At 39.2% G+C, this 25952-nt stretch overlaps 1 protein-coding gene and 1 non-coding gene across 5 annotated transcripts; one reads left to right on the forward strand and one right to left on the reverse strand.

Moving 5' to 3' along the window:
* Positions 1-5066: 5066 nt before the first annotated feature.
* galnt12 (UDP-N-acetyl-alpha-D-galactosamine:polypeptide N-acetylgalactosaminyltransferase 12) lies at positions 5067-24720 on the forward strand. 4 transcript variants are annotated; one of them, XR_015849694.1, is made up of 11 exons: positions 5067-5594; positions 7589-7758; positions 9837-10026; positions 10326-10511; positions 10572-10689; positions 11611-11787; positions 17195-17326; positions 17390-17491; positions 19711-19860; positions 19933-24109; positions 24276-24720. XR_015849694.1 is itself a non-coding variant. In XM_088328357.1 (10 exons), the coding sequence occupies exons 1-10, from the start codon at positions 5281-5283 to the stop codon at positions 20065-20067; spliced, it is 1674 nt and encodes a 557-aa protein (XP_088184483.1). In that variant the 5' UTR covers positions 5067-5280; the 3' UTR covers positions 20068-24720. The 4 variants fall into 4 exon arrangements, 1 of the variants encoding a protein (XP_088184483.1); XR_015849695.1 differs by having other exon boundaries at positions 19933-20154; positions 21210-24720; XR_015849696.1 differs by having other exon boundaries at positions 19933-20154; positions 22212-24720.
* On the reverse strand, positions 16221-16339 carry LOC148370645 (5S ribosomal RNA). The gene has a single exon (XR_015849833.1). It is a non-coding gene; the product is annotated as a 5S ribosomal RNA (ribosomal RNA).
* Positions 24721-25952: the final 1232 nt, after the last annotated feature.

A 25952-nucleotide genomic window follows, 5' to 3' on the forward strand; every position in this document is an offset into this window, starting at 1 on the left:
GACCCTACTGAGGATAAGCGGTGCAGCTAATAAGATGAGATGAATAGAGAAGTTGGGATCTTAACTGCCACCATTTAGAAAGACGTTGGCTTGATTATTACTGTAGATAGAACTTCAAAGGGATACCAAAAATCTAAAACATACAAAATGTGAGAAAAATATGACATGTTTTTTTGTGTGCATAATATCGATATATATGTCATTGGTATATTCCAACTTTTTTTTCGGGATAATGCATTTTGAACACAGTCTGTCTTGTCTTTGACTTTCTGGGCTGTGATGTCATGCGAAGTACACCCGCATCCTAGCAAGTCAGTGACCATATCGGTTTACTTGTTAATTAGTCGAAGAGGTTTTGAGTTTTTTAAGCCACGTTTTGGTAATTTCTGTGGAGAATGGCTAAACGTTGTGTCCCAGGTGGCTGCAGCAGTGGTACAACAAATGCCGAGCAGCAAAAATGGGGGCGACCGGCAAAAATAACACACAGACATGGTAGGCTAGCCGGCTGCTAAAAATGGCTAACCGGGAAAAATCAGCTAAAAAATGGGAGGCTGGCCGACAAAAGACATTCAGTAAGCAGTCAGGAAAACTAGTAGCCAACAAAAGAAATATTACAGCAACAAACACAAACCCAACCATAATCATAACCAAATAAGTATGGCAGGCTAGCCGGGTAGCCGATTGCTGACGGGGCTAACCTGGAAGACTTTGGGATGCCACGCGTTTACGGGCGAGCTATCTGGACAATATTATTTTAATTGCAATATAGACGGCAAAAAAAATAAAATAAATAAAGTCAAAATCAAATACCTAAAAAGAGGCAAAGGCAAAAAAGGAACGCACGTCGTTCATAACTGCAGGTAAACTTACCCTTTGATCATCAACTCGGACAAAACAGTGATAAGTCCCCCGACGACACAATAGGCAAGCAGAAAGGAGCTTTATGCAATCTCTGTTTACTACAATCTGTTTTTCACACATGCAGGATAACGCCCTAAAACCCCACATTCACTCATTGCCGCAGATAACTCCGTTGCTGTGAATAATTGAATTAGAGCATAGTATTTGAACCACATTTTCTGACATTGTTTCATAATTTTTGTTTTAAGACTGCAAAACGTAATCCTGACCCAGTGCTCAAAATATTCATCTATAAATGGAGTGTCTAATATTAGGCAACAGACAAGCGGCATTGAACATCCATACATTTGTAAATAGGTGCATGTTTACAACAGAAAATGACATCATGTGATCTTTATTTGTAGGCAGGCGTTGTGAATAATTAGATAGAATACAAAATATTGACAATAATTTCACTAACTGGTGGCGATCGAATTCCAAGTTTTTTTATAGTGAAAAACACGTGCTAAAAAGGTAAGACAGTCAAGAACAGTTTGAAACAGATTGATTTATTTTAAAATGCTTCACACACTAAGGCTATTACTGAAACATATTGGCAACTGTTTTGTCGAATTAAAAAGCAAGTGATTCGTTGTTTCAGATGAAATACATTTTAATCAAGTGTTCGAATTGTAAAAAACAATGCCATGTTGACAAAAACTAATGGTTTGGAAAACTGAAGGCCACTGAAGGGTTGTAATTCCCCGATGAAACCCTTAAGAATGTGAGGAAACTTAAAAAAACCCAACATATTACTGAAAGAAAACATGTACTTGAATAAAAGAAAGGGGAAGCATTTCAGTGGTTTAATTTGGTAATCCACGGGAAGCGAAGCTTGTTTTTGTCAAAACTCCGCCCACGTTGATGTCGGATGACAACAAAACAGAGTTCCAAATTGATTTGTTTAATTTTAAATATATGTGTATTTTTAATTGATTGATTTCCAACTGTTAAAAGTGGCCAAAAAGGAAGCCTGTGAGTAATGTAAATTGGAAATCCAACCGTAGCGAGGCTTGTCTTTGTCCACAATATCACCACTTTAAAATTTAAATCGGCAATTATGGAAAATCTGTACGGTACTTGAATTGAGGGGGAAAAAAACAGTGAGTGATTAACTTTGGCAATCCAACCAGAGGTGATTTAAGCGTTTCCCTCATTGACGCTGAAATACTACATGTCACGTTAAAGTTTAGATACGAAGGAAAATCTGAACTCGACTGGAAATGAAGGAAGCCAGGTATCTGTTTCATTTGAAAATCGGCCGGAAATTAAGCACTTATTTGTCGATACTACTCACTTGTACTCAAACGGAACCAAGTGAGCAATTTTTGGGGGAAATCCCAGCAGAAGCGAGGTTCGCCTTGCACCACATTACCGCCGTGTGACTAAATCTCACGTCAAAATTTGCGTCATCAGAAAATCTGAACTCGAGTGAACCCAAAAAAAGTCATAAGTGGTTCAATTAGTAAATTCGACCGGAAGTGTGGCTTGTTATCATCATTTCAGCACCCACATCGGCGTGGATGACTGGAGCTCATGGCCATAAAGCAGGCCCTGGCAAAATCCGGCCCTCCAAACCAAATAACATGACAATAGTAAATAAAGTGCTACTGATAAAAAGGTGATTTTGTGCCAACTTTGTCCCCATCATCAAAACAGCCCAGAGAATCGTTGGCTGCTCTCTGCCCAGTCTGGAGGACATTGCCTGCTCTCGCTACCTCAGCAGAGCAGAAAACATCATCAAGGACTTTTCTCACCCCGGCCACCACCTCTTCGACCTGCTGCCTTCCGGCAAGCGCTACAGGTCACACAAAGCAAAAACAAACAGACTCAGAGACAGTTTCTTCCCCACAGCCATTACCACCCTAAACAGACACCGCACAAAAAAACTGAAAACTGTTGCAAAAAACTACCTCACACGAATGTAAAATGGTACTCACGTACATGCTGTCTGCACTATGTTTGTTCACTGCTCAAAACAGACACCGCACAAAAAAACTGAAAACTTGTGCCAACACTACCTCATACGAATATAATGGTACTCATGTCTATGTTCTTGCCATGTCGACTGCACTACGTTTACTGCTCACCTTGCACAATGTCTGACCATTTCCTTTTTTTCTGCACTATGATGTCTATGTTTGCACCAATGCATATGCTGACTATTTTTGCACTATGATGACTTTGCACCAAATGCAATAGTGCACAACCCTTACGATACCAACGGTATCACGACAACACTGTATGTAACATCCCACATGCCGACATTTCTTGTGTAAATACCATGTAAATTATAACTATAGCCTTATCCCCCTTGTTTTATAACCTTATCTTCTCTGTTCCTTTATCTTCTTGGCTCATACCTCACTGTGAATGTGTAAAACTGGAGTGTCATGCCCAATTTCGTTGTCACAATATGTTAACCCATTTTGTAACAATGACAATAAAGGTATATTCTATTCTATTCTATTGTGTGTCTACAACAAAACTATTACGAAATAACTACAAAAGCAAATTTCAAATACTGTCCTTAAAACAGGGGCCTCCTATATTATTTTCTTTCATACCGATAAGAAAAAAGCATATAATTACTTCATAAATACTACTACAGTAATATTATTGTTCAAAATCATACTATGGAAATATTACCCCAGAAATACTGCAAAAATACGACAGCAGTAATATAAGAAAAATGTGAGAAAAATACTACTATGATAATACTACAAAAATTCTACAAAACTGCTGCTTTCGAAATACTTCAAAAATACTTCTACAGAAATTCTACAAAAAAATACAACTTTGGAACTATGACAAAAGAATACAAAAATAAAACGACAGTAATACTGAACAGTAATAGAAAAATACTACAGAAATACAACACATATACAATTAAAACTCTAAAATGGAAATACTACAAAATTAATCAGAAATTCTACACAAAAAAAAAACTACAGGAATACTACAAAAAACTACAAAAATACTAGAGATATACAACAAAAGATCTACTATGAAAAACATATAAATAAAAATCTCTACAGAAATACTAAGAAAACACTACTATGGAAATACTATCTAAAATACTGCAGAAATACTCCAAGAATAAAACTACAGTAATATAACAAAAAAATCCTACAGAACATCAACAAAAAAACTACACCATAAATATTAAAAACACCCCCCAGAAAAAACAACATTCTTCTGAATACTTTAAGAGTAAATATAAAATGAAGTTCTCAAAACCGGGACCTTATATATTATTTTGCTTTAATTGTGATCGTTACAAAACGGATTTGATTACACTAATATATTTTGCAGCACAGCAGCGCATTGGTTAGTGTGTGTGTGGCACAGTTCTGAGGTCATGAGATCATACCTTCCTGTGTGGAGTTTGCATGTTCTCCCTGTGCTTGCGTGGGTTTCCTCCAGGCACTCCAGTTTCCTCCCACATTCCAAAAAACCATGCATGTCAGGTTAATTGTGCGGTCCAGATTGTCCCTAGGTGTGAATGAGCCAGTGAATTGTCTGTCTCTGTGTGCCCTGCGACTGGCTGGCAACCAATTCAAGGTGTCCCCTGCCCACTGCCCGAAAATAACTGGGATGGGCTCCAGCACCCCCGCGATCCTACTCTGGACAAGCGGTGCAGATAATCGGATGGATGACATATTTCAAAAGAAATATAACATATACGTGCCTGCAAGTATATTATTCTGCGAGTGTGTTTCTAGTAGCGTTTTAAATGTGCAATTCACGGTAGATGGAATAAGAGCTTGCTCTATCCACTCCACGCATCGGCCCGGTATTGCAGTACCTCCGGGAACGGTGCATTCGCAATGATCGCAACAAGGCTATAGGGCTAGGACCTTAGCTTAGCCTTTTGGCTGAGAGTAAGTGTCCCGGCTCCTAGGCTTTGTAGCGTATAATGAACTGACCGATAACGGATAATGGATAATGAATAACGAAGATAGATCAATAACCCTTAAAAACCCCATTCTTAAATTTAAAAAAAAGAAAAAAAGATCTGTCTCCAAGGTGGGCCCCTTGACCAAATTTTTAAACCTGATGCAGCCCCGACTCCAAATAATTACCCACCCCTCTTATATCGGAACCCAGCGAGCATCTTAATTTGGAAATCCAACCGGAAGCGAGGCTCCTTACAGCACATCACCATTGTGACCAAATTTTACGCCAAAGTTTGTTCCGACCTACATGGACTCTAAATAAGCGACCCGGGCGGTTAATCCGGTAAATAATGACTCCACGTGGTGTAATCCTTTTATATGTGCCCGTCGGAATGAAGGCAGTTACGTAGGAGGAAGGAAAAAAGAGGAAGGCGCCATCGGTGCTTTCCGAAAGCGACGCGGAAGGTGACGGAGGGACGCGATGGGCGCCTGCCGTCGGAAGCGCCTCCAACTCGGTTTAGGCTCCGCCGCTATACTCGCTTTCCTTTTCGTCTACTTGGGCGACTTCGGTAAAGTCCAAGTAAACCTACCGGTACCCGAACCGTGGAAGCCAGTCTACGAGAAGCCCCCCGAGGATCCCAACGCGCCTGGTGCAAACGGCGCCGGTGTGGAATTGACGCTGAGCGATGCAGAGAAGCTCGAGCAGGAGGAGAGCATCTCCAAACATCAGATTAATATTTTCGTCAGCGACAAGATCTCTCTCCATCGGAGACTTCCTGAGAGGTGGAACCCGATGTGAGTTCCTTTATTTGCACACAGCATTCACTCGAATAACTATTGCATGGATTCACTCTGACAATCACACAAAGTTCTGCTAGAAAACTTTATTATAGGGCAACACTGGCAATCAAGAATCTATGAGAACGTGACTGAAAGGGAAGTATTCGCACAATAAAACGGGTGTTATGATAGGAAAACTGACCCAACACCAAGAGTGGAGCATTCACACTAAAATTCTGATAGAAAACTTGTGTTCGAGACCACTGACGAGGAATCATTCAACCCAGATTTATAATTTTGGAGGGGCTGAGCACCCAAAGTTTCTTATATCTCTCCCTTTCCACCAACAAGCCCACACGAATATTTTGCAGTCATTTAAACAAGTAATAAACAATAAAATAACAAATAACTAATTTACGTCAGTGTTCTCTCAACCTATTTTTATTACAGTGAAGATATGAATTCAGTATCTACAGATCAGCGTCAAGTCTTTACTTTTTTTAAAAGGGACACTGTGTAGTTGTCTCCTAGTGGTACAAAAGACGTTCATTCATTGATTTGAATACTAGACAAAAAATATCATACCAATGTTAATATTGATTTTAAAAATGGAAGCTCAAGAAATGTGTATTTATTTTAGATAGTGGAATCGCTACCTCGAGGTCGGCGCCATGTTTTTCTGGCAACTTGCTGCTACGTTGTGCTCTTGGCACTGGTTTTCGTTTGCATTCGACAGCACAGTGTCCTCATATTACACACAAATTTGGGCTATGTCTGTTTTTTGGTCCTTTTTATACTTTTTGTTGAATTTTAATAAAGTTTCTAAGCCAAATTTAGGACATAGGTCATTCTTTTCCTTGTTTTAACCAATTTTTGTGATATCTCTTTTTTTTTTGCATGCAGAGTTTGCATGTTCTCTCCATGCCTGCATTGGTTTTCTCCTGGCCGATTATCGGGCGAACTGATTATTGGCACGAATATTTGGGAATTTGAGGGGTATTGGTCTTGGCATTTTTATTTATTCAACAGGGTTATTTAGGCTCAGATCCAGCCGAGCTGCAAACTCATTTTAGGCTTTTTCTCATGGAAAGTTTATGATCTAATTTGTTGTTGTTGTTTTTAAATCAAATGACCTCATTTTCGTGGTACTTTTAAATACAACTATACAATTCCTGTGGCAATTGTGACAGTTGGGGCTGGGGTCTGCCATATAGTCGCTAGCATGTAGCCTTTAGCATCTAATCGATGGAATGTAGTCGTCAGCATGTTGTCATTGGCAAGTAGCCGTTAGTATGTAGTTGTTAGCACAAACCTGTTGGAACCTACTTGTTAGCACCTACTTGTTAGCACCTACTCGTTAGCACCTACTTGTTAGCACCTACTCGTTTGCATGTAGTAGTTATCATGTAGTCGTTATCATGTAGTTGTTAGCATGTAACAATTAGCATGTAGTCCTTAGCATCTACTTGTTAGCATCAATTTATTAGCACGTAGCCGTTAGCACGTAGCTGTTAGCATCTAGTAATTACCATGTAGTAGTCAGCATGTAGCTGTCAGCATGTAGTCATTAGCATCTACTCGTTGGCATGTTGCCATTAGCACATAGCTGTTAGCACGTAGCTGTTAGCATTTAGTAGTTAGCATCTAGGAGTTGTTAACATGTGGTCATTAGCATGTAGCTGTCAGAATGTAGTCATTAGTATCTACTAGTCAGCAAGTAGTCGTTAGCATGTAGTCGTTAGCATTTACCTGTTAGCTAGTGGTCATAAGCGTCTACTTGTCAGCATGTTGTCATTAGCACGTATTCGCTAGTATGTAGCCATTAGCATGTAATCGTAAACATCTACCCGTCAGCATCAATGTGTTGCGCATGGCAAAGCCAGCCCCAACTAATAAAGCAGATTTTGTGCAACATGGACAGATTGTGATTGTAAACATCCACTTTCATACATGATGATGTCGCTGTTTTTCAATTGTAAGCGTCATTTTGTTTTTGTTGTTGCGGTCAGGTGCCGGGAAGTCCAACACGACTATTCTGGTCTCCCGAGCACGTCGGTGGTAATCGCTTTTTACAACGAGGCTTGGTCCACCTTGCTGAGGACCGTCCACAGTGTCTTGGAGACGTCCCCCGACGTCCTCCTCAAAGAGCTCGTTCTCGTAGACGACTTCAGTGATCGCGGTAAGAGGACGTCTTTAGCTTTAGTGATCACACGATATTGGTGGGGACAAAACAATGATTGCTCGATTTTGATGGTAACACGTCACCTATGTCCGTGCCAAATCTACGCCTTTCGTCACATTTTCGCGTACTGCCTGTCACACAATTACATTTCCCCTAACCTTTTCCAACAACCTTGCTCTTTACACAAGAGCACACGAGGGCCCACGGACAAACATTTCCTTCATTTACAGGAAGTCATCAGTCTCCTCAGCTGTGTAGTAAAATTTTGAACTCCCAAAGTGTTCAATTGTTCATGTCTTTAAGTGACTGCTTAAATTTTTTGGCTTTGTGCTGTCAGCTACCAACATTTTTAACATAGCAAGCACCGGTCTTTGCTCGTCTCCCTCCAAGTCGCAGTGAAGTGGTACGGGAGGAGACTTTTGTTTGTCTTCTTACCCCGTCTCGTTTCGCCTGTCTCCTCATTCATGTTAACTGTTTTTTTCATTGTGTCACCTGAGGGCCTGCTTCACTCCATACTCAATGCTTACACTCTATGCTATATGCACTGCGTGGAGGCTAAATGTAAACAGAACACTCTGCCGCTGAGAACACCACTGCCCCCTAGCGCAGTTGAGGAGCAATTGCACTTTATTCTGGGAAACTTAAAAAAACAAAAAGCAAAATTAAAAAAAGGATCCCCCAATTCGAACGAGCCCGCGTCTCCCATTGACAAAGCCTCGTAAACCACTGCTTAATGGGGACGGTGTGTAAAGTTTTGTACAGCTTTTAGATAAAACACATACACATTTTATTAACTTTGTTTGACTACTAAAAATTACATGCTGTCCTTTTAAACATAATGACATCTAAATGTTTGTATAAGTTATTACCTCGCGCTACTGTTCAAACTCTCAATTGGCTAATTAAAGGTTTAAAAAAAACAAAGTTGAAGTCTTGAAAACATGCTTTTCAGGACTCTCCAGATTCTTCAAATGTTTTTTAAGGTTTGTTGTCAAACAAGAAAAATACGTTTTACGGACAATAAGCTGAGACTTTTTATTTAATTTTGAACTTTCCAGCCTTTAAAGAGATGTGTTTTTTTTCTCCCACCGCTAGGGACACTCTAACTCGTTCCAACCCTAAAAGAACAGATGAAAAATCAATAAATCACTTTTAAGTAGATCTTCAAAGCAATTCTGATCACAATTTATTTTTCACTTTTGGCACAGGGGTGGGCAATTATTTGGAGTTGGGGGCCGCATTGGGTTAAGAAATTTGGCCAAGGGGCCCATCCTGGAGACGTATCCCATTTTTTCACTTGTTATATTTCTTTATATTTCTTTTGAAATAGATTCATTTATTAAACTGGTTTTACTTAATTTCTATTTTTTTTTCAGTATCTTTGTAGTATTTCTGCAGTCCTAATTTTGTAATATTCCTATATTCGTATTTTGGCAATATTTCTGTGCCATCTATGCATAATTTTTAAATTATTTCCAGAGTAGAATTTCTGTGGTACAGTATATCTGTAGCATTTTCATTGTGATATTTCTCTAGTAGTATCTTTGTATTATTGTATTACTGTAGGGGTATTATTGCAGTTTTTCTGTGGAAGTATTTATAAGGTATTTCCAAAGGATTATTTTCTTGTTGTAATTCTGTAGTAAATCTGCAATATTTTTTGTAATATTACTCTAGTTGTATTTTTGTTGTGATATTTTTGTAGTTGTGTTTTTGTATTATAGTATTACTGTAAAAGTATTTTTGTAGTATTTCAGCAGACATTTTTATAAAGTTTTTCCATAGGAGTATTTTGTATTAATATTTTTGTAGTATTTCTGTAATAGTTATTCTGTAGTCGTATTTTTGTTTTATAGTATTGCTGTAGTAAAATTTTTGTATTGTAGTATATCTGTAGTGGTATGTTTGTTGTATTTCTATGGTGTTTTTTTCTTTTCAGAATGAAAGCAAAATAATATATTATTATTAATATTTCTAGGCACTAAATTTTATATTTAGTTTTGCAGTAATATTCTAGTATTTAGTATTTTTTGTAGCGGTTCACTATAGTTTTTGTGTGTGTTTTTTACCCCCAGAACACCTGAAGGAGCCCCTGGAGCGGTATCTGTCGGGTTTACGGAAGGTGCGCCTGATAAGGGCCACCAAACGTGAGGGCCTGGTGAGAGCCCGTCTATTAGGGGCCTCACTTAGCACTGGTGATGTCCTCACTTTCTTGGACTGCCACTGCGAGTGCCACCAGGGATGGCTGGAGCCCCTCCTACACAGGTAGCCCACCTCTTCCAGCCATTGTTATGGCAACACTTTAGGCTATATCTGTAAATCAATAAACAGCTGCTAATATATGCCATTGAAATAAATGGACACAAATAAATCATGCCATACCTAAATATATGATATTAATGCAATGTATTTGTTTATTTATGCATTTTGTTATATATTTTATCGTTAATTTTGTTATTTTAAAATGGAGGGGCCGGTCAAAATACATGACAAAAACATGAGGTATTGTATGATGTGTTTGTTTATTTCTCTACCTATTTGTTTATTTATTTATTTACTTGCAGAATCTTGGAGGAACCGACATCGGTGGTGTGCCCCGTGATCGACTCCATTGACTGGAAATCGTTTGCGTATTTAGGCAATTCCGGCGAGCCGCAAATCGGCGGCTTCAATTGGGGAATGGTGTTCACGTGGCACGCCGTCCCCCAACACGAAAACAAAAGACGAAGATCGCCCATCGACGTCATCAGGTCAGCTTCCTGCGTTCACACTTCCAAATTCAAAACGATAACGTTTTTTTTATTTTGAAGGTCTCCTACCATGGCGGGCGGCTTGTTTGCCGTGCGCAAGAGTTACTTTGCTTACCTGGGCACATACGACACGGGCATGGAGGTGTGGGGGGGGGAAAACTTGGAATTCTCCTTCAGGGTAAGAAAAATAGTTTGCTTTTTTTCTTCTTTGTGTGACTGACTGTTGTTTTATTGTCATTTTGTGGTCGTTCTGTTGTCTTTTTTGCATCAATTTTATCTGTGTTTTTATCGTTGTTTATATTGTTTTTAATCGTCATTTTTATCGTAGCTTTTAATCTTCGTTTTCATCTCCGCTTTTATTCGTCGTTTTTATCTCTGCTTTTATTCGTCATTTTTATCACCTTTTTCCCGTCATTTTGTAGCCTTTTTCTGTCATTTTTATCATTTTATTGCCATTTTATTGTCATTTTTATTGTTTTTGTCCTCCTTTTATCATAATTTTTATCGTCGTTAGTATTGTTTTTAACCTCATTCTAATCGTAATTTTTACCGTCATTTTTATTGTAATTTTTTTTGTTTTAGCCTCCTTTTAATCATAATTTTCACCGTCATTATTATTATCTTTATTGTCGCTTTTATCCTAGTTATTATGATTTTATTGTCGTTTTATCGTAATTGTAATCGTCGTTTTAATTGTTTTTTTATCGTCCTTTCAACGATTATTTTTATCGTAATTTTTATCATCGTCTTATTGGTTTTTATTGTTGTTTTTCTCATTAAATTAATTGTGGTTTTTATCGCCGATTTTATTGTCGTAGTTATTGTTTTTTTATTTGTCCTTTTTGTCATCGTTTTTGTCGTCGTTTTTACTGTCATTTTATTGTAATTTTTATTGTTTCTTTATTGCTCTTTTTAATCCTAATTTTGATTGTAGTTTTATTGGTGTTTTATTCTTGTCTTTTTTACCTATTGTCTTCCTATTGTCATTTTATCGGCATTTTGTTGTAGATTTACAACACTAAAACACTGTTTTAGCTAAAATAGAACATGCTAATTTAAAATCCCCCATGTGTCTACAACCTGCACAATTTCCTTTTAGATCTGGCAATGCGGTGGCAGCCTCGAGGTGCACCCGTGCTCACATGTGGGCCATGTTTTCCCCAAGGCGGCGCCGTACTCGCGCAAAAACGCGCTAGCTAACAGCGTTCGCGTCGTAGAAGTTTGGCTTGATCAGTTGAAGGACGTCTACTACAACCGCAACCGGCACGCGAGACAGGTGAGTCGCTAAAGTGGGCGGGACCTGACTCCTCGGGTAGCCGCAGCGACACCTGAGGCGTCGGTGGGTCTCACATGTCGCACTGACAGTGTCATCGGGAATCAGGTGACGCCTTGGGACATCTTGTTCCAAGTAACGGAAATCCAAAATCTTAGGTTGAGTTTCAAGAAAAAAAACAAGGCTCCTCTTTCAAACGGAGACACTGCACCATTGCTGACTCTTTAACCAGCGTTCATATAGGTGCTAGAAATCCTGTGCTTGTCTTCTGTTTCAACTCAATAATTACCCAACACCTGTAAAACCTTCCGTGTTTGTAAATAAGTGAAATGTAGCCAATTGTTAAAGCAGAATGGCAGGATTCATGTCAGTTCATAGCAGTCAATTGACACAAAAAGACCGTAGATCATGGGAAGGAACAGCTAAAAATAGCCCAAAGTATGTGCTAACAGCAAAATAGTGACTTTATTCTGGTCATCAAAGTCAACATGGAAAAACATTTTTTTGACCGGCACTGGATTCTTTCCTTTGAATGTACTGAGAAAAAAATGAAAATTGGTCTTGAAAGTGATTTAATTTGGCCATGAAAGAAAGTGTATGAACTCTGTAATACATGCATGTGCCATAAAACTACTTTCACGCAGATATTTTGCACAGTTAAATAACCAGTGTTTATATAACACTCTGTAGATAAGGACCATGTGTTGGTCAAGGTAGTGTGAAAAGTTTACTCTTAAAGTGTTAAGATAACACCATAGCGGAGTACCTTACTTTTGTCAAAATACTGCTTCTTTCACACAAATATCATAAAAAAGACTGTTTTTCATAAGGAGAACCTTCAAAATAACGTCATTCTTTGCAAAAGTTTTGCAAATTTCTTTTCACACACAGGGCTCATAAAATAGCTTTCACAAAAATGAGAGAGCTTCTTTCACACAAATATCGTGCGAAAATGATGATTTTTATTTCATACAGAGAACCTACAAAATAACCAACTTCGGCAAAAATGTTCTGCGAAATTGCCTAATTCTTTGCCAAAATAGTGCAATCTTTTGCACAGATAGCATAAAAAATGAGGATTATTCCATACAGAGAACCAACAACAACCTCTTCTCCACAAATCTTCTGCAAAATTGAGATTTTTTTCATACACAGGTAGCAAAAAACGCTTTCACACAGAGATTCTGCACAGTGAAAAAAACAGTGTTAGTGTAAGCTTTTTGTCATTAAAGACCAGGTGTACTCTGACGTTGTGTTAAAAGTTTACTCTATAAGTATCTGAGTACCTCAAAATAACCAGTGTTAAATTAACACTAAGAATAAACCTTTAACACTACCCCAGTGAACATATGTTCCCTTATCTACAGAGAGTTGAAATAACACCGGTTGTTTTACTGTGTTGTCACGAGACCGGCAATCCCCAAAACCCGCCCTTAAGAAGCACACGCGCAAATTAGGAAATCTGCTACAGCCGGTGCCAAGGGGGTGGGGCCAGCCGGTCGCCACGGCGACCATGCTGGACATGACAGAGCCCCCCCTTTAAGGGACAGCTCCTGAGGTCCCCCAAAAAAAAGAAAATAAATACCTCGCACCCCGGAATGGGTCGACGCTCCCGATAAGGGCAACCCCGCTCCCTCTTCCGAACACACAGGAACGGGGAGAGGCAGGTGCCGTCGGACGAGTCGGACTTGGCGCTCGGCAGGGGGCGTCGGACAGGCGCTCGGCAGCGGAGTCGGACAGGCGATCGGCAGCGGAGTCGGACAGGCGATCATCAGGGGAGTCGGACAGGCGATCATCAGGGGAGTCGGACAGGCGATCATCAGGGGAGTCGGACAGGCGATCATCAGGGGAGTCGGACGGGCGTTCGGCAGGGGAGTCCGACGGGCGATCATCAGGGGAGTCCGACGGGCGATCATCAGGGGAGTCCGACGGGCGATCATCAGGGGAGTCCGGCGGGCGATCATCAGGGGAGTCCGACGGGCGATCATCAGGGGAGTCCGGCGGGCGATCATCAGGGGAGTCCGGCGGGCGATCATCAGGGGAAATCAGACAGGCGATCATCAGGAGGAATCAAACAGGCGATCATCAGGGGGAATCAGACAGGCGATCATCAGGAGAGTCGGACAGGTAAGCAGGAGTCGGACTGGCAAGCAAGGGAGTCGGACTGGCAAGCAAGGGAGTCGGACTGGAAGCAAGGGAATCAGACCGACAAGCAGGAGAGTCAAACAGGCAAGCAGGAGAGTCAGACAGGCAAGCAGCAGGGGAAATCGGACAGGCGAACAGCAGGGGAAATCGGACAGGCGAACAGCAGGAGAATCGGACAGGCGAACAGCAGGGGAGTCGGACAGGCAGGCAGGGGAGTCGGACAGGCTGGCAGGGGAGTCGGACTGGGAAGCAAGGGAGTCGGACTGGCAAGCAAGGGAGTCGGACTGGCAAGCAAGGGAGTCGGACTGGCAAGCAAGTGAGTCGAACAGGCAGGCAGGAGAGTCGGACAGGTCGGCGTCAAATCTTCCCGGGGACCCCATTCAAGGCACAGCAATGGCCACGACGGGCGGGGCCGTGGTTCGAATGGGCAGGGAAGGTGACCTCACTGGGCGCTTGCCAAACGGCGTCCTCCAGCTCTCCCCAAATTGTGTTGGGATCGTTCGCTGAGTTCACATCTTGGCGGGTTCATTCGGTCACGAGACCGGACCAGATCGGAGGCAGGAGGCAGGAAGGGTGAACTCATTCGCGTTAACGATCAGTTACTTTTATTAAGGAAATAAAAGTCGTCTAACACTCAGAGACAAAAACAAAACAAAAACTGGCTTACAGGCAAACAGGAACTCAGACTAGGAATACTCACAAAACAGGCTTTTACTCAGAACGGGCAAGTACAGGTTTCCTCAAGTCAAACAGAACAGAATAATGCAAAGTAATGCAATAAGCCCGCAACCGGCAATCCCCAAAACCCGCCCTTAAGAAGCACACACGCAAATTAGGAAATCTGCTACAGCCGGTGCCAAGGGGGCGGGGCCAGCCGGTCGCTACGGCGACCATGCTGGACATGACATTTGTATGAGCTAATTTTTGCCAAAATGGGGCAGTATTTCACACAGATTTATTTAAAAATAATTACTTTATTACAGAGAACCTACAAAATACCTTCTTCACAAATGTTCTGCAAAATTGCTGACTCCTTTCACACAGATAACCTACAAAATAACTAACTTTTTTCCCAAATTGTCTTCAAACTGACTAAATTTATGCCAAATTAGTGCAATTTCTCATGCCGATACCATCCAAAAAATCATTTTTTACAAAGAACCTACAAAATAACCACCTTCTTTACAAATCTTCTGCAAAACTGCTGACTCTTCACACAGGTCCCAGATAATGGGTTTTCACTGAGATTCTGTAAAATGAATTCATCTACATCAAGTTATGTCCCCTCAGATATCATAGAAAAACTATGATTCTTTCATACAGAGAACCTACAAAGTGACTACTTTTACAAATGTTCTGCAAAACGGCTGACTTTCTCACAAATGTATATATGACCAGAAATGCCACAGCTTTGACTCAGAGATCTCAGAAAAATTCTGTCTTTTATTTTGACAACCTAAAACAAATTGTGAAACAAGCTCCTTTCATACTGTGAAGTTATCAAAAAAGGTGGCTGCTTCATACAGCGATCCAGCAAAATGACGGATGACGTTTTAGACAGAGAACATCCAGCCGAAGTTCCTTTTTCACTCAGAGAACTGACATAAGGACTGTTTCCTTTACATAGAGCACTTGTAAAAATAGATATTGTTTTTTCCACATAAACCCTGCCAACCCCCTTTACACGATGAAACTAGACTGTCACATTATTTGTTACTGCCTTTTATTTGACACACATTTCTGAAATTATGTTCCCTTTCTCACTGAGGTCCTGCAAAATGATTGCCTTTTTCACACAAAAATTCTTATAAAAACTGCTGCCTAGTTCACTCTTGATTGCTCAGTTCAGTAACAACCTACAAAATGTTATCTTTTCACACGTAGACCCCGTCAAATGAGAACATCCTTTACAAAATGATACCTCAAAATTGTCAAATTATTTCCCTTTTTTTACTCTGAGACACTACAATTTTTTACACAGTCCTTCTGAAATGACATATCTTTTCACATAGAGATCTTGCAAAATAATCATGAAATGAAATGATCTGCATTTATATAGCGCTTTTCAAGTCAATGACTTCCCAAAGCGCTTTACATTTGTGCTTCACATTTCCCAATAGCGGTCTTGATCTGTGCAGCCATGTAAGGCGCTAACCTGCTTATTGGGGGTATTGGGGGTTCAGTGTCTTACCCAAGGACACTTTGGCATGTAACACGGACAAGCCGGGATTCGAACTGGGATCCCTTAATCCTAAAACGATCGCTCTACCTCCTGAGCTACTGCCGCCCCAAGCTTACAGCACCTGGTATTCCCAGGCGGTCTCCCATCCAAGTACTAACCAGGCCCGACCCTGCCTAGCTTCCGAGATCGGACGAGATCGGGCGTGTTCAGGGTAGTATGGCCGTAAGCAATCACTATTTTCACACAGAGAAATTCTTATAAAACGGTTCCATTCACGCTCACATCCTCGAAGTAAGTGATAAACATTAACCGAATTCCTGCAAAATGAGATCCTTTCACATGGAGACCCTGACAAATCAATATTATGAGACCAGCAAATTATTTGTTTCTACATTTTATTTAGTCATGAACCCTTACAGATGAACCTTTTCTAAACGACAGCCTCTTTCACACAGAGATCCTGCAAAATGGCCACTTTTTTCACACACCTAGGAATATTTATAAAACGCACCACTCACATTCACATATTTTTAAATGAGTGCCTAAAATTAACCAAAAGCCTGTAAAATGATCTCTACAATTTACATGTTTGAAATGACGGCTCTTTTCACATTGAGATCCTGCAAAATGACATATTTTCTCAGAGACCCTTAAAAATAACCACAACCTTTACACAATGATGCAATTATCAAGTTATTTGTTACCACCTTTTTTTTGACTATGAGACAGGGACCTTTTTGAAATAGCAGCCCCTTGCACACTGAGATCCTGCAAAATGATCAACTTTTTCAGTCACAAGTCAAGTCATGTTTATTTGTTTAGCCCTTTATCACAAAATGTCTCAACGGACTGCACGGAGAAAAACTCATTGAACACAAACACAAAATTGTTGTTTTATGAGATATTTTTTCACACAGAGACCTGGCAACAGGGCTGTTTTTCCTTCATAGAGATCATGTCAAAGTAAATATTGTTTTTTTTTAACATTGAGGCCCTGCCAACCAAAAATGAGCCCTTAATGCTGGCAAAAATACTGCAAAGTTGATATCCTTTCAATCGAAGACCCTCCCAAACTTTTCCCAGGAGAACTTCGGCGATGTTTCAGATCGTCTCCGCCTTCGCGAGCAGCTGGGCTGCCAAAGCTTCAAATGGTACCTGGACAACATTTACCCCGAGCTTTACATCCCCGAAGATCGGCCTGGATTTTTTGGAATGGTGGGAAAGCGGCGGCCATCTTTTCTCGTCAGACTGCGGTAACATCGGATTTCTGTTTTTCAGTTAAAAAGTGTCGGAGTAAAAGATTTTTGTTTGGACTACAACCCTCACGGCGAAAACAAGCACGTGATTTTGTACCATTGCCACGGATTGGGCCAGAACCAGGTGAGAAAGGAAACAAATGTTTCAAACAGGGTTCGCACGTGTGCTGGACATGCTTTAAAATGCTTGAATTTTAATGTTGTGTTTTCAAAGTCAGGAAAGTGCTTGAATTTTGGGTTAGGTGCTTGAAAATACTTGAAATTGTTGCCATTGTTATGTTTCGTGGCAGTCGGACTCTATAGTCCACGCAAGAAATGAATTAAAGTAATTAAAAAGTGCGTGAAAAAGACGCAGGCGCGCCTGCCCTGGTGGCTTGTCATTATGGCATTGAGTAAAGTCTAGTTGTCATGTGAAACATCACCGCCCCCTACTGGGTGCACCCAAACAGGTAACTCTAATTAGAAAATTGGCTCTTTTGGCTCGGCTCACTGCTCCTGGATTTTTTTTTCTTAATAATAGTAAAACTGTATGAACCAAATTAATTAGTAACTGCTAATTTCACATGTTTCGGAGGGGATTGCTGAAAAACACATAATATAAATTAAAATATTCACAGATTTAGTAGCCTAGATGGTAAGGCGCCCGCTTTGAGACTGGGAGGTCGGTGGTTCGCGCCCCGGCCGAGTCATTCCTAAGACTTAAAAAGTGGTCGGCGGCGCCCTCTGTTGGCTGCGGCTGCATCGGCTCGCTACAACGGGTCAGGTGCAATCGACATTTCGTTCTGTGTACATTGTTACACAGAATGACAATACAAGGAAATTATTATTATTATTATTTACCCAAAATAATTGTAAAACACAAAAACAATTTGGGCTTTTTTACACACTGTTTAGATTTTAAAGTCAATATTAACACAAAATCCCTAAAAATGCAAAACCATAAAATAAAAATTAGAAATGCTTTAAATAAATGATAAAACCCCCAAACAACTTTACAATTCTATTTTAGCCAATTTAAACAAAAATCTTCTGGAAAATTAAGAAATCTTTTAAAATTAAAATAACTAAAACAAAAAGCAAAAGATCAGCATTCTCTAAGATTGATTTATTGAATGCACTCTGCTTTAGAGCAATCAATATCTTTAAAGTCGTAATTTGGCTCGTTTTTCCACTTTTTCTACATACAGTACTTTTTTTGTCTTCCATATTAAACTCAATTATTACCCAACCCCTATAGAGCCCTTTCAGGATGTGTACACAAGTGTGACGTAGCTAAGCTGCGAATGCGTCGTTGAGGCAGAATGGCAGAATTCATGTCAGTTTATAGCAGCCCAACGACACAAAACGATCGTAGATAGGAACAGCTCAAAATAGGAAAAAGTTTTAGGCTTCGTACGGGTGCTTGAAATACATAAAATGCTTGACTTTAAATGTTTTTTTAAGGTTTGAAAAGTGCTTGTAAATGAATTTTAAAAAAAAGTATCTCGGCAGGCTGATTCGATAGACCACGCATTAAACGAAGAAAAATAAAATGAGTCTGCCTAAAGTTGTTGCTGACACTGCTATCTGTTGCTTTGCCATAGCATTTCTTCTTCCCTCATGATTACCGGCAGCTGACATTAGTTTGTATGTCGTTTTCATGTGAAGCATCATCGCCCCCTAACGTCGCACACAAGAGGAATGGTGAAAAAGGCGAGATGCCAGAAAGCTGCAGTTTTTATAAATAATGATAATGACAATTAATCAACAACAATTATTATTATAAACAATAAAATATTATCATTTGAAGAGTACTGGAACATTTTGAAAATTGGCCTTAAAAGTCCTTAAAAAGTGCTTGAATTTGGCCATGAGAAATGTGTACAAACCCTGAAGTATGTGGTAGCAGCAAGATAGCATGTTTATTTCATTCATCATAAGTTCAGAAAAATGAATTGTCATTCTCAAAGAACAACAAAATTTTGTTTGGAGCATCCAATCATCCATTCACAGTTAAAAGAAAATGCAAAGATCCATACATTTTCAGAACAAATATGGATAAAAACCCAATATTCATAGATAACCCACTATACACCTTAAAGTGCAGACATGGTACCATAAAAACGCAATAGCGGCATAATTAAATTAGTCAATGTTCAAGTGCCATTGTGTTCGACAGCAATGGTCGTTCACTCGGGAAATTTGATGGAAAGAAGTGGTAATGATTGAGTGCTGCAGTCGCGCAACCAGTTCAGTTGTTCTTCCGTTGAAGGTAATGGAAAAATTGGCCTTGAAAGTGATGGAATTTTGGTCATGGAAAAGGTGTACAATCCAGATACAAATTGACGAGTTTTTGTGGCGCAGTTCTTCGAGTACTCATCGGATGGCGCCATACATTACAACATGGGCGACTTGTGTGTGGAAGGAGACAACGTCAGCACTTTTTTGACTGTGCAGAAATGCGGGAAACCGGGTCAACCCGTACTAGAGTACCAGGAGTTTATCATCCAGAAGGTAAATTTGGTAATAGACGTAGAAAAAAAGCGGGTGTAGACTTTTAGAGGCACCTCTTGTGCTGGTTTGCAGGATGGCACGCTGCTACACTTGGCTAGCAACAAGTGCGTGGAGGCGCTGCACAAAATGGCCGAAGGCGTTCCGGGTCCGGCGCTCAGGCCCTGTTCCGGTGCGGCCAACCAGAAGTGGTTCTTTCAGAAACTGTAGAACGCATGTGTCAAACATGTGGCCCGTGGGCCAGATCAGGCCCGCCAAGGGTTCGAATCGGGCCCGTGAGACAACACTGAAGGAAGTGTAAGAGAAAAATTAGCTACAGTTTAAAGTACCACCACCTGATTTTGTACCACACCCAAAGCAACTGGAGCTGTATTTCTCTCACTTTTTCTCACTCTCTCGCTTTCTATTGATAATCTTTCTAGATCTCTCTATTTCTTTTCCTTAATCTTTTTTCTCTCTGTCTCTGTCTCTCTTTCTCCATCTCTCTTTTCTACCTATTTCTCTTTTTTTCTCTTTCTCCTCTTTTCTTTCTTTCTTTCTTTCTCTCTCTCTTTCCCTCTCTCTCCCTCTCTTTCTTTCCCTCTCTGTTTTGTTGCTTCATCTCTTTCTCTCTTTACATTTTTATTTCTTTAGTCATGTCTTTCTTTCTTTTCCTCTCAGTCCTTGTCTTTCTGTGTCTTTCACTCTTTCTTCCTGTCTACCTTTCTCAAAATGTTCTCTTTGTTACTTGGGTATTCAAGTGTCCAACTGAAAGGGACACTACTCTGCAACTAATATTAACGCATTGAAAAACTCCAGATGGAACATGGCTTGCTCAGAAGGGACACTGGGGACAAGACACATTTTTCTTGGTAGTATTTTTTTTTTTTACATCTTTATATATCCAGTGCCTTGAAACGCTATTAACCTGCCATGGATCAAGCTTCAAACTTATAAAAAACTCAAAATATTTTCTAAGAATCAACAACATGTGAGACACAATTGTGAAAAGAAACTAAATGCATTCACCTTTTTATATTGTGCTAAGAAATAAAAAAATGAAATGTAGGAGTTGCAAACATATTCACCCTCTTTTGAGTTAATACTTTGCACAAACTCCTTTTGCTTCGATGATATACACAAAACTGTTTTAGTTGTGTCTCTAGAAGTTTTGCACATCTCGAAATTGAAATATTTGCCTATTGTTCTTAACTAAACAGCTCAAATTCCTTGGTGATCGTTTGTTCTCAGCATTTTTCAGATTTTTCACAAGTTCTCTATAGCATTGAGGTCTAGACTTTGGTTTGGCCATTCTAACATCTTCATACTGTTAGTTTTAAACCATTCCATTGTAGATTTCGCTTTATGTTTAGGGTCATCGTTCTATTGGAAGGTGAACCTGCAGCCCATTCTTCAGGTCTCTTGAAGACTCCAAACGATTTTCTGCCAGAATGGGCCTGTATTTAGCTCCATCTATCATCCCATCAACTCTCAACGGTCTAAAGAAAAGCCACCCCGGAGCATGATGCTGTCACCACCATGTTTGACAGTGGAGTGATGTGCAGTGTTACTCTTATGCCAAATTTAACGTTTTGCATTCATTCCAAATAGTTCAATTTTGGTCTCATCTGACCAGAGCACATTGTTCTACATGTTTTTTTGGCTTCGTGTAAACACCAAATGGGCCTTTTTATGGCATTGTTTCAGAAAGGGCTTTCTTCTTGCCACGTGTCCATTAAGGTCAGATGTATGCAGATTGTGACTTATATTTGTCTTTTGCACAGATTGTCCCACTTCAGCTGTCTTATTTACAGATTGTCCGGCCTCAGCTGTGTATGCCTGCAGGTCATCCAATGTGACCATGGGTCTTCTTTGATTAGTTTTTTCCTTCTTTGGGCCGAACGTTTGGAGGGATGACCATGTACTGGTAGGATTGTATTGATCTTATGCTCTCTTTATTTTGTTATCGTGGCTCGCACAGTGTTCCGGATGATGTCTAAACGTTGAAATTTATTGTATCTCATTCCTGCTTTGAACTTGTTCATCACTTTTTCAGAGATATACTTTTCAGTTTTTTCGTTGTAAATCTAATCTATAATGATGAAATAATTTGGTTCCACTTTATGATTGTGTCTCACACACATGTTGTTGATTCTTAGAAAATATTTTAATTTTTTTAGCTTTTTTGGCCCAAAATGTGGCAAAATGGCAAAAAGTTCTTGGGCAGCCATTCGTTTGACTGTATATTTTAGTGATGTTTTTAACAGTTCAGTTAGGTGGGGCAGATTAAAAAGCCTGACGTGCCGTATGTGGCCACGGGCTGTAGTTTGCTTACTGCTGTACTATCTGATGCTGCTTATTTTGTACGTTTTCAGGACTGTGTCGGCCACACCCTGGTTGGTTTTTTTTCTTCTTGATTTTTGTCATTTTTTTTTATGTTTTTACTCAGGAAGAGGACAACAAGAATGAAGGACTTTACATTTGCCTTTATCAAGTCATGTTTATTTGTATAGCCCTTAATCACAAGGCTGCACAGACCACAAATTATTGCCAAGTACAGAATATAATTACACCACCCCATGATCTTAAACCTACATGAGGGCAAGGAAAAACTCAAAAACCTCAACATGAGGACAATGAAGAAACTTTGAGAAGGAACTGCACATGAGGTAATCCCCTTTCCATGAAGACCAGGATGCAACGGATGTTGTAATAACAAACAATACACAGATATTGTCAACTTGAAATATAGGTCATTCATAAACTTTAGAAATACAAGTGTTTATTAACCCTAGATTTAAACGGTTCCACTGAGGTTGCAGATCGTATTGTGTTTATAGTTTAAGTTGTCAATACATTATTGCATTCATTGCGGCACGTATTTAACAATGCTCGTCACTGACAATGCTTAGCTTGACCTGAGAAAAAAGTGAAACCAAATTTTATATGTATTTTTAATTGCACATGGTCTGCATTTATACAGCGCTTTTCAAGTCAAAGTCAGAAATACAGTATGTTAGGCAACGCACTAAACTCTTGGATGAAAATGTGATGCATGAGAAAGTATTTAGTGCAGATTGAAAACATACATCTCGAAAGATGAAACAGTTATAAATACATAACAATAAAAAAAGGAATTCAAACTATTAGTCATGTTGCAGATTCAAACCGTCAGTTCCCTGAACCTTCGGAGTGGGGAGCATTTATCCAGAAGTGGGGTTTTCTTATTCCTAGTCATTGCATTATAAATACATGACATTTTTAATTAAAGTATTTTTAGAATTTCTTTTACTAAGGAAAAGGACAAAACAAAAATGAAGGATTTTCTTTTTGGCCTGCAGAGAGCGCCCATGCTCCGCTCTCAGACTTATGATTTTTACTACACTGAAAAATGTTTTTTTTCAGGGCTGACCTTTATTACCTTTTAAATTCAAAGAAAAGTCATATTAACGCACAAAAATATTTCTTTAGTTTTTGTTGTTGTTTTCTTTAACCTATTCATTGTATCTTTTATTTGTTTCTTTCTCTTTCTTCTTTTTTCTCCTTTCTTTACATTGCTCTTCATTTTTTTCTCTGCATTTACCTTTTTGGAAGTGCAAAATACCAAGACAGTTTGTTATTTTAAAGCTTTTAGTTTTCTTTATTTTTTTTTTGTAATTTCAAATTTTTCTGTTTTCAATTCTTAGCCTTTCTTTCTTTTCTCTTTTCTCTTTTCTTTATTTTCACCCTTTTTCATTTAGTTTTCTCTTCTTTTTTATATTTTTGTGAATCTGAAAACTTTTTAAAATTCAAAGAAAAGCCCTGTTAATGTGAAAAAGGTTCACTTTAAAAATACTTTAATTTAATTATTTAGTTTTTTATTTATTATTTTCCTACATTTAAATCAGTTTTTCCATTTAATTTATTCTTTCTATACCTTTTGTCTTTTTTTGTGTTGTCATTCTTTTCTCCTTCTTTAATTTAATTGATTTTTTTTTTCGAAATGTTTCTTAAAATGTTCTTTTTTTCTATTGTTGATATTTGTTCTTTTATTTTCTTTCTTTTTTTTTCTTGTTTTGTTACTAATCTTCCAAAACGTTTCAGCTTTCTTATCAATTTATTATCCCATTCATTTCTGGTTGATTTTTTAATTTATTGTTTTCTATTTTTCAATAGTTTAGTTGGTTTATTTTCTACTTAGTTCGTTTTCAGAAATCTGTTTCCTAAAGTGTTTTCTTTTTTTTAAATAGACATTCCCAAAAAATGGATACCTACATTTGGAATCAGAAATAAGGTATTTGCTTTAATTCAGAATCAATTAAAAATGTTTCCAAAAAGAAAACAAGTTGATTTTCTTTTATAAAATTTGCAGCTCTGAAGTCCAACATTATGTAACAATGCTATCTAGCGGCATCTCTTTGACATCTCACATTGCTGTACATGATTTTCTTAATTTTTAGCCTGATAGCATCTACCGAAACATGTTTAGCATCTGAAGCTTGGCCAACGGTCTGGCGGGATGTTCCCAGGGCCCCGCCCTAAGCACCGCCCCGAGGGTCTCTGGGGCGCCATGGCAACCAGACTCAATTTTTCTTCTGCACGCGGGACAACTTTTGCTTCTTTCTAATGACTCATCAAGGATGGGACTCGTAAAAATGCGTGATATTCTTTTACGATGCAAAAGAAAAATTTGGACGACCTTCGCATCGGCGTTGACCTTCACGGGCCTCCGAGGAACTTTCATGTTTCTATTTTATTTTATCCGATCGATTGTAAAAGTAAAATCTGTGTGGATAATGGGAGATTTTGTCACTGTTAAACGTTTACCGTGAGTTGTTTAATTGCTCTGCAATTTTTTTTTTGTGGCAGCCAGGAAAGTAACCAAATAAAGGGATAAGGGAGTAATTTTATACTCAGAATTTGTACAATTTCAAATAGAAATAATGACGTTACTGGAATGTAAGAAATCAGGAAACATCCTTGTTTTTATTGTGAAAATCCAATTCTGGTGGGTTTTTAGGCCTCTAATAATCAGGATTTTCAAGTATGATACCTGTAATTCAAAGCACAAAAATACATTTTGTACATAGAAAAGTAAATACAAGTTGGATGCTTTATGCCACTATCGAATTGGAGTGTTTTGCTGCAGTCTGGTGGCATTTTTCAATCTGAAATGTTCAATCCTTTTAATCGAGTATTTGAAAGTAGAAAATGTCATTGTTTTTAGAGTTTCAGTCCATCTGACAAATATAGAAAAAGGGAGGCAGAATAGAAAACTAGAAAATAACAAATTGGTACCCCTAGTGAGGGGGGCAAAAAGTCCTAATCTGCATTTTGACAAAAATCATTTGAAAGAGGCTGCAACTGAGAAAAAGAAATGGGTCGGTCAAGGCTGTTCTGAAATTTCTCTCGTGGTCCTCATGTAAAACAGAATGGGAAGATGAATTTGAAAATGTGTGTCCTGGGTGAATAATGGGAATAAACACCAATCTGTGTTTTATTAAAAGAAACAATTGGAACTGGACTGCAAACGAGTATAAAAATAATGGGCGGGGAGGGCTGTTCTGGATTTTTTCTCATGGTCCTTATGTAAACCAGAATGGGAAACCAAATCTGCAATTTGGTGCCCTGGGTGAGGGAAGTGAAAAGATACAATGTGTGTGGGGCAAGGCCATTTTTGAACTACCCTCATGTCATGTAAAACAGAATGGGTATTTAGATTTGAAAGTTGGCTCCCCAAGTGAGGGAGGTAAAAAGATCCAATCTTAGTCTCGTCAAAATCAATTTCAACAGGGCTGCAACCAAGTAAAAAATCATGGGCAGTCCTAAAATTTCCCTCATGGTTCTAATGTGATACAGAATTGAAAGATACATTTGAAAATCGGTGCCCTGAGTGAGGGATGAAGAAAAACAAAGGGGGTGAAAGACCCAATTTTCTTTTTACAAAAAAAAAAAAAATCAATTTCAAGAGGCTAACTTCAACTGAGTTAAAAGATTATGGGGTTGGGGGTGTTCAGGGGCTATGCCAGTCTTGAATTTTCCTCATGTAATTTCCCTGAAATCCCATTCGAAGCACTAAAAGCCATCAGTACCTTTTCAATCCTCCTCAAATCCGAACCCAAGACCCATTTAAAACC

Source organism: Urocampus carinirostris, chromosome 2, assembly GCF_059441175.1.
Source record: "Urocampus carinirostris isolate Australia breed hairy pipefish chromosome 2, RoL_Ucar_1.0, whole genome shotgun sequence".
Taxonomy (NCBI): Eukaryota; Metazoa; Chordata; class Actinopteri; order Syngnathiformes; family Syngnathidae; genus Urocampus; species Urocampus carinirostris.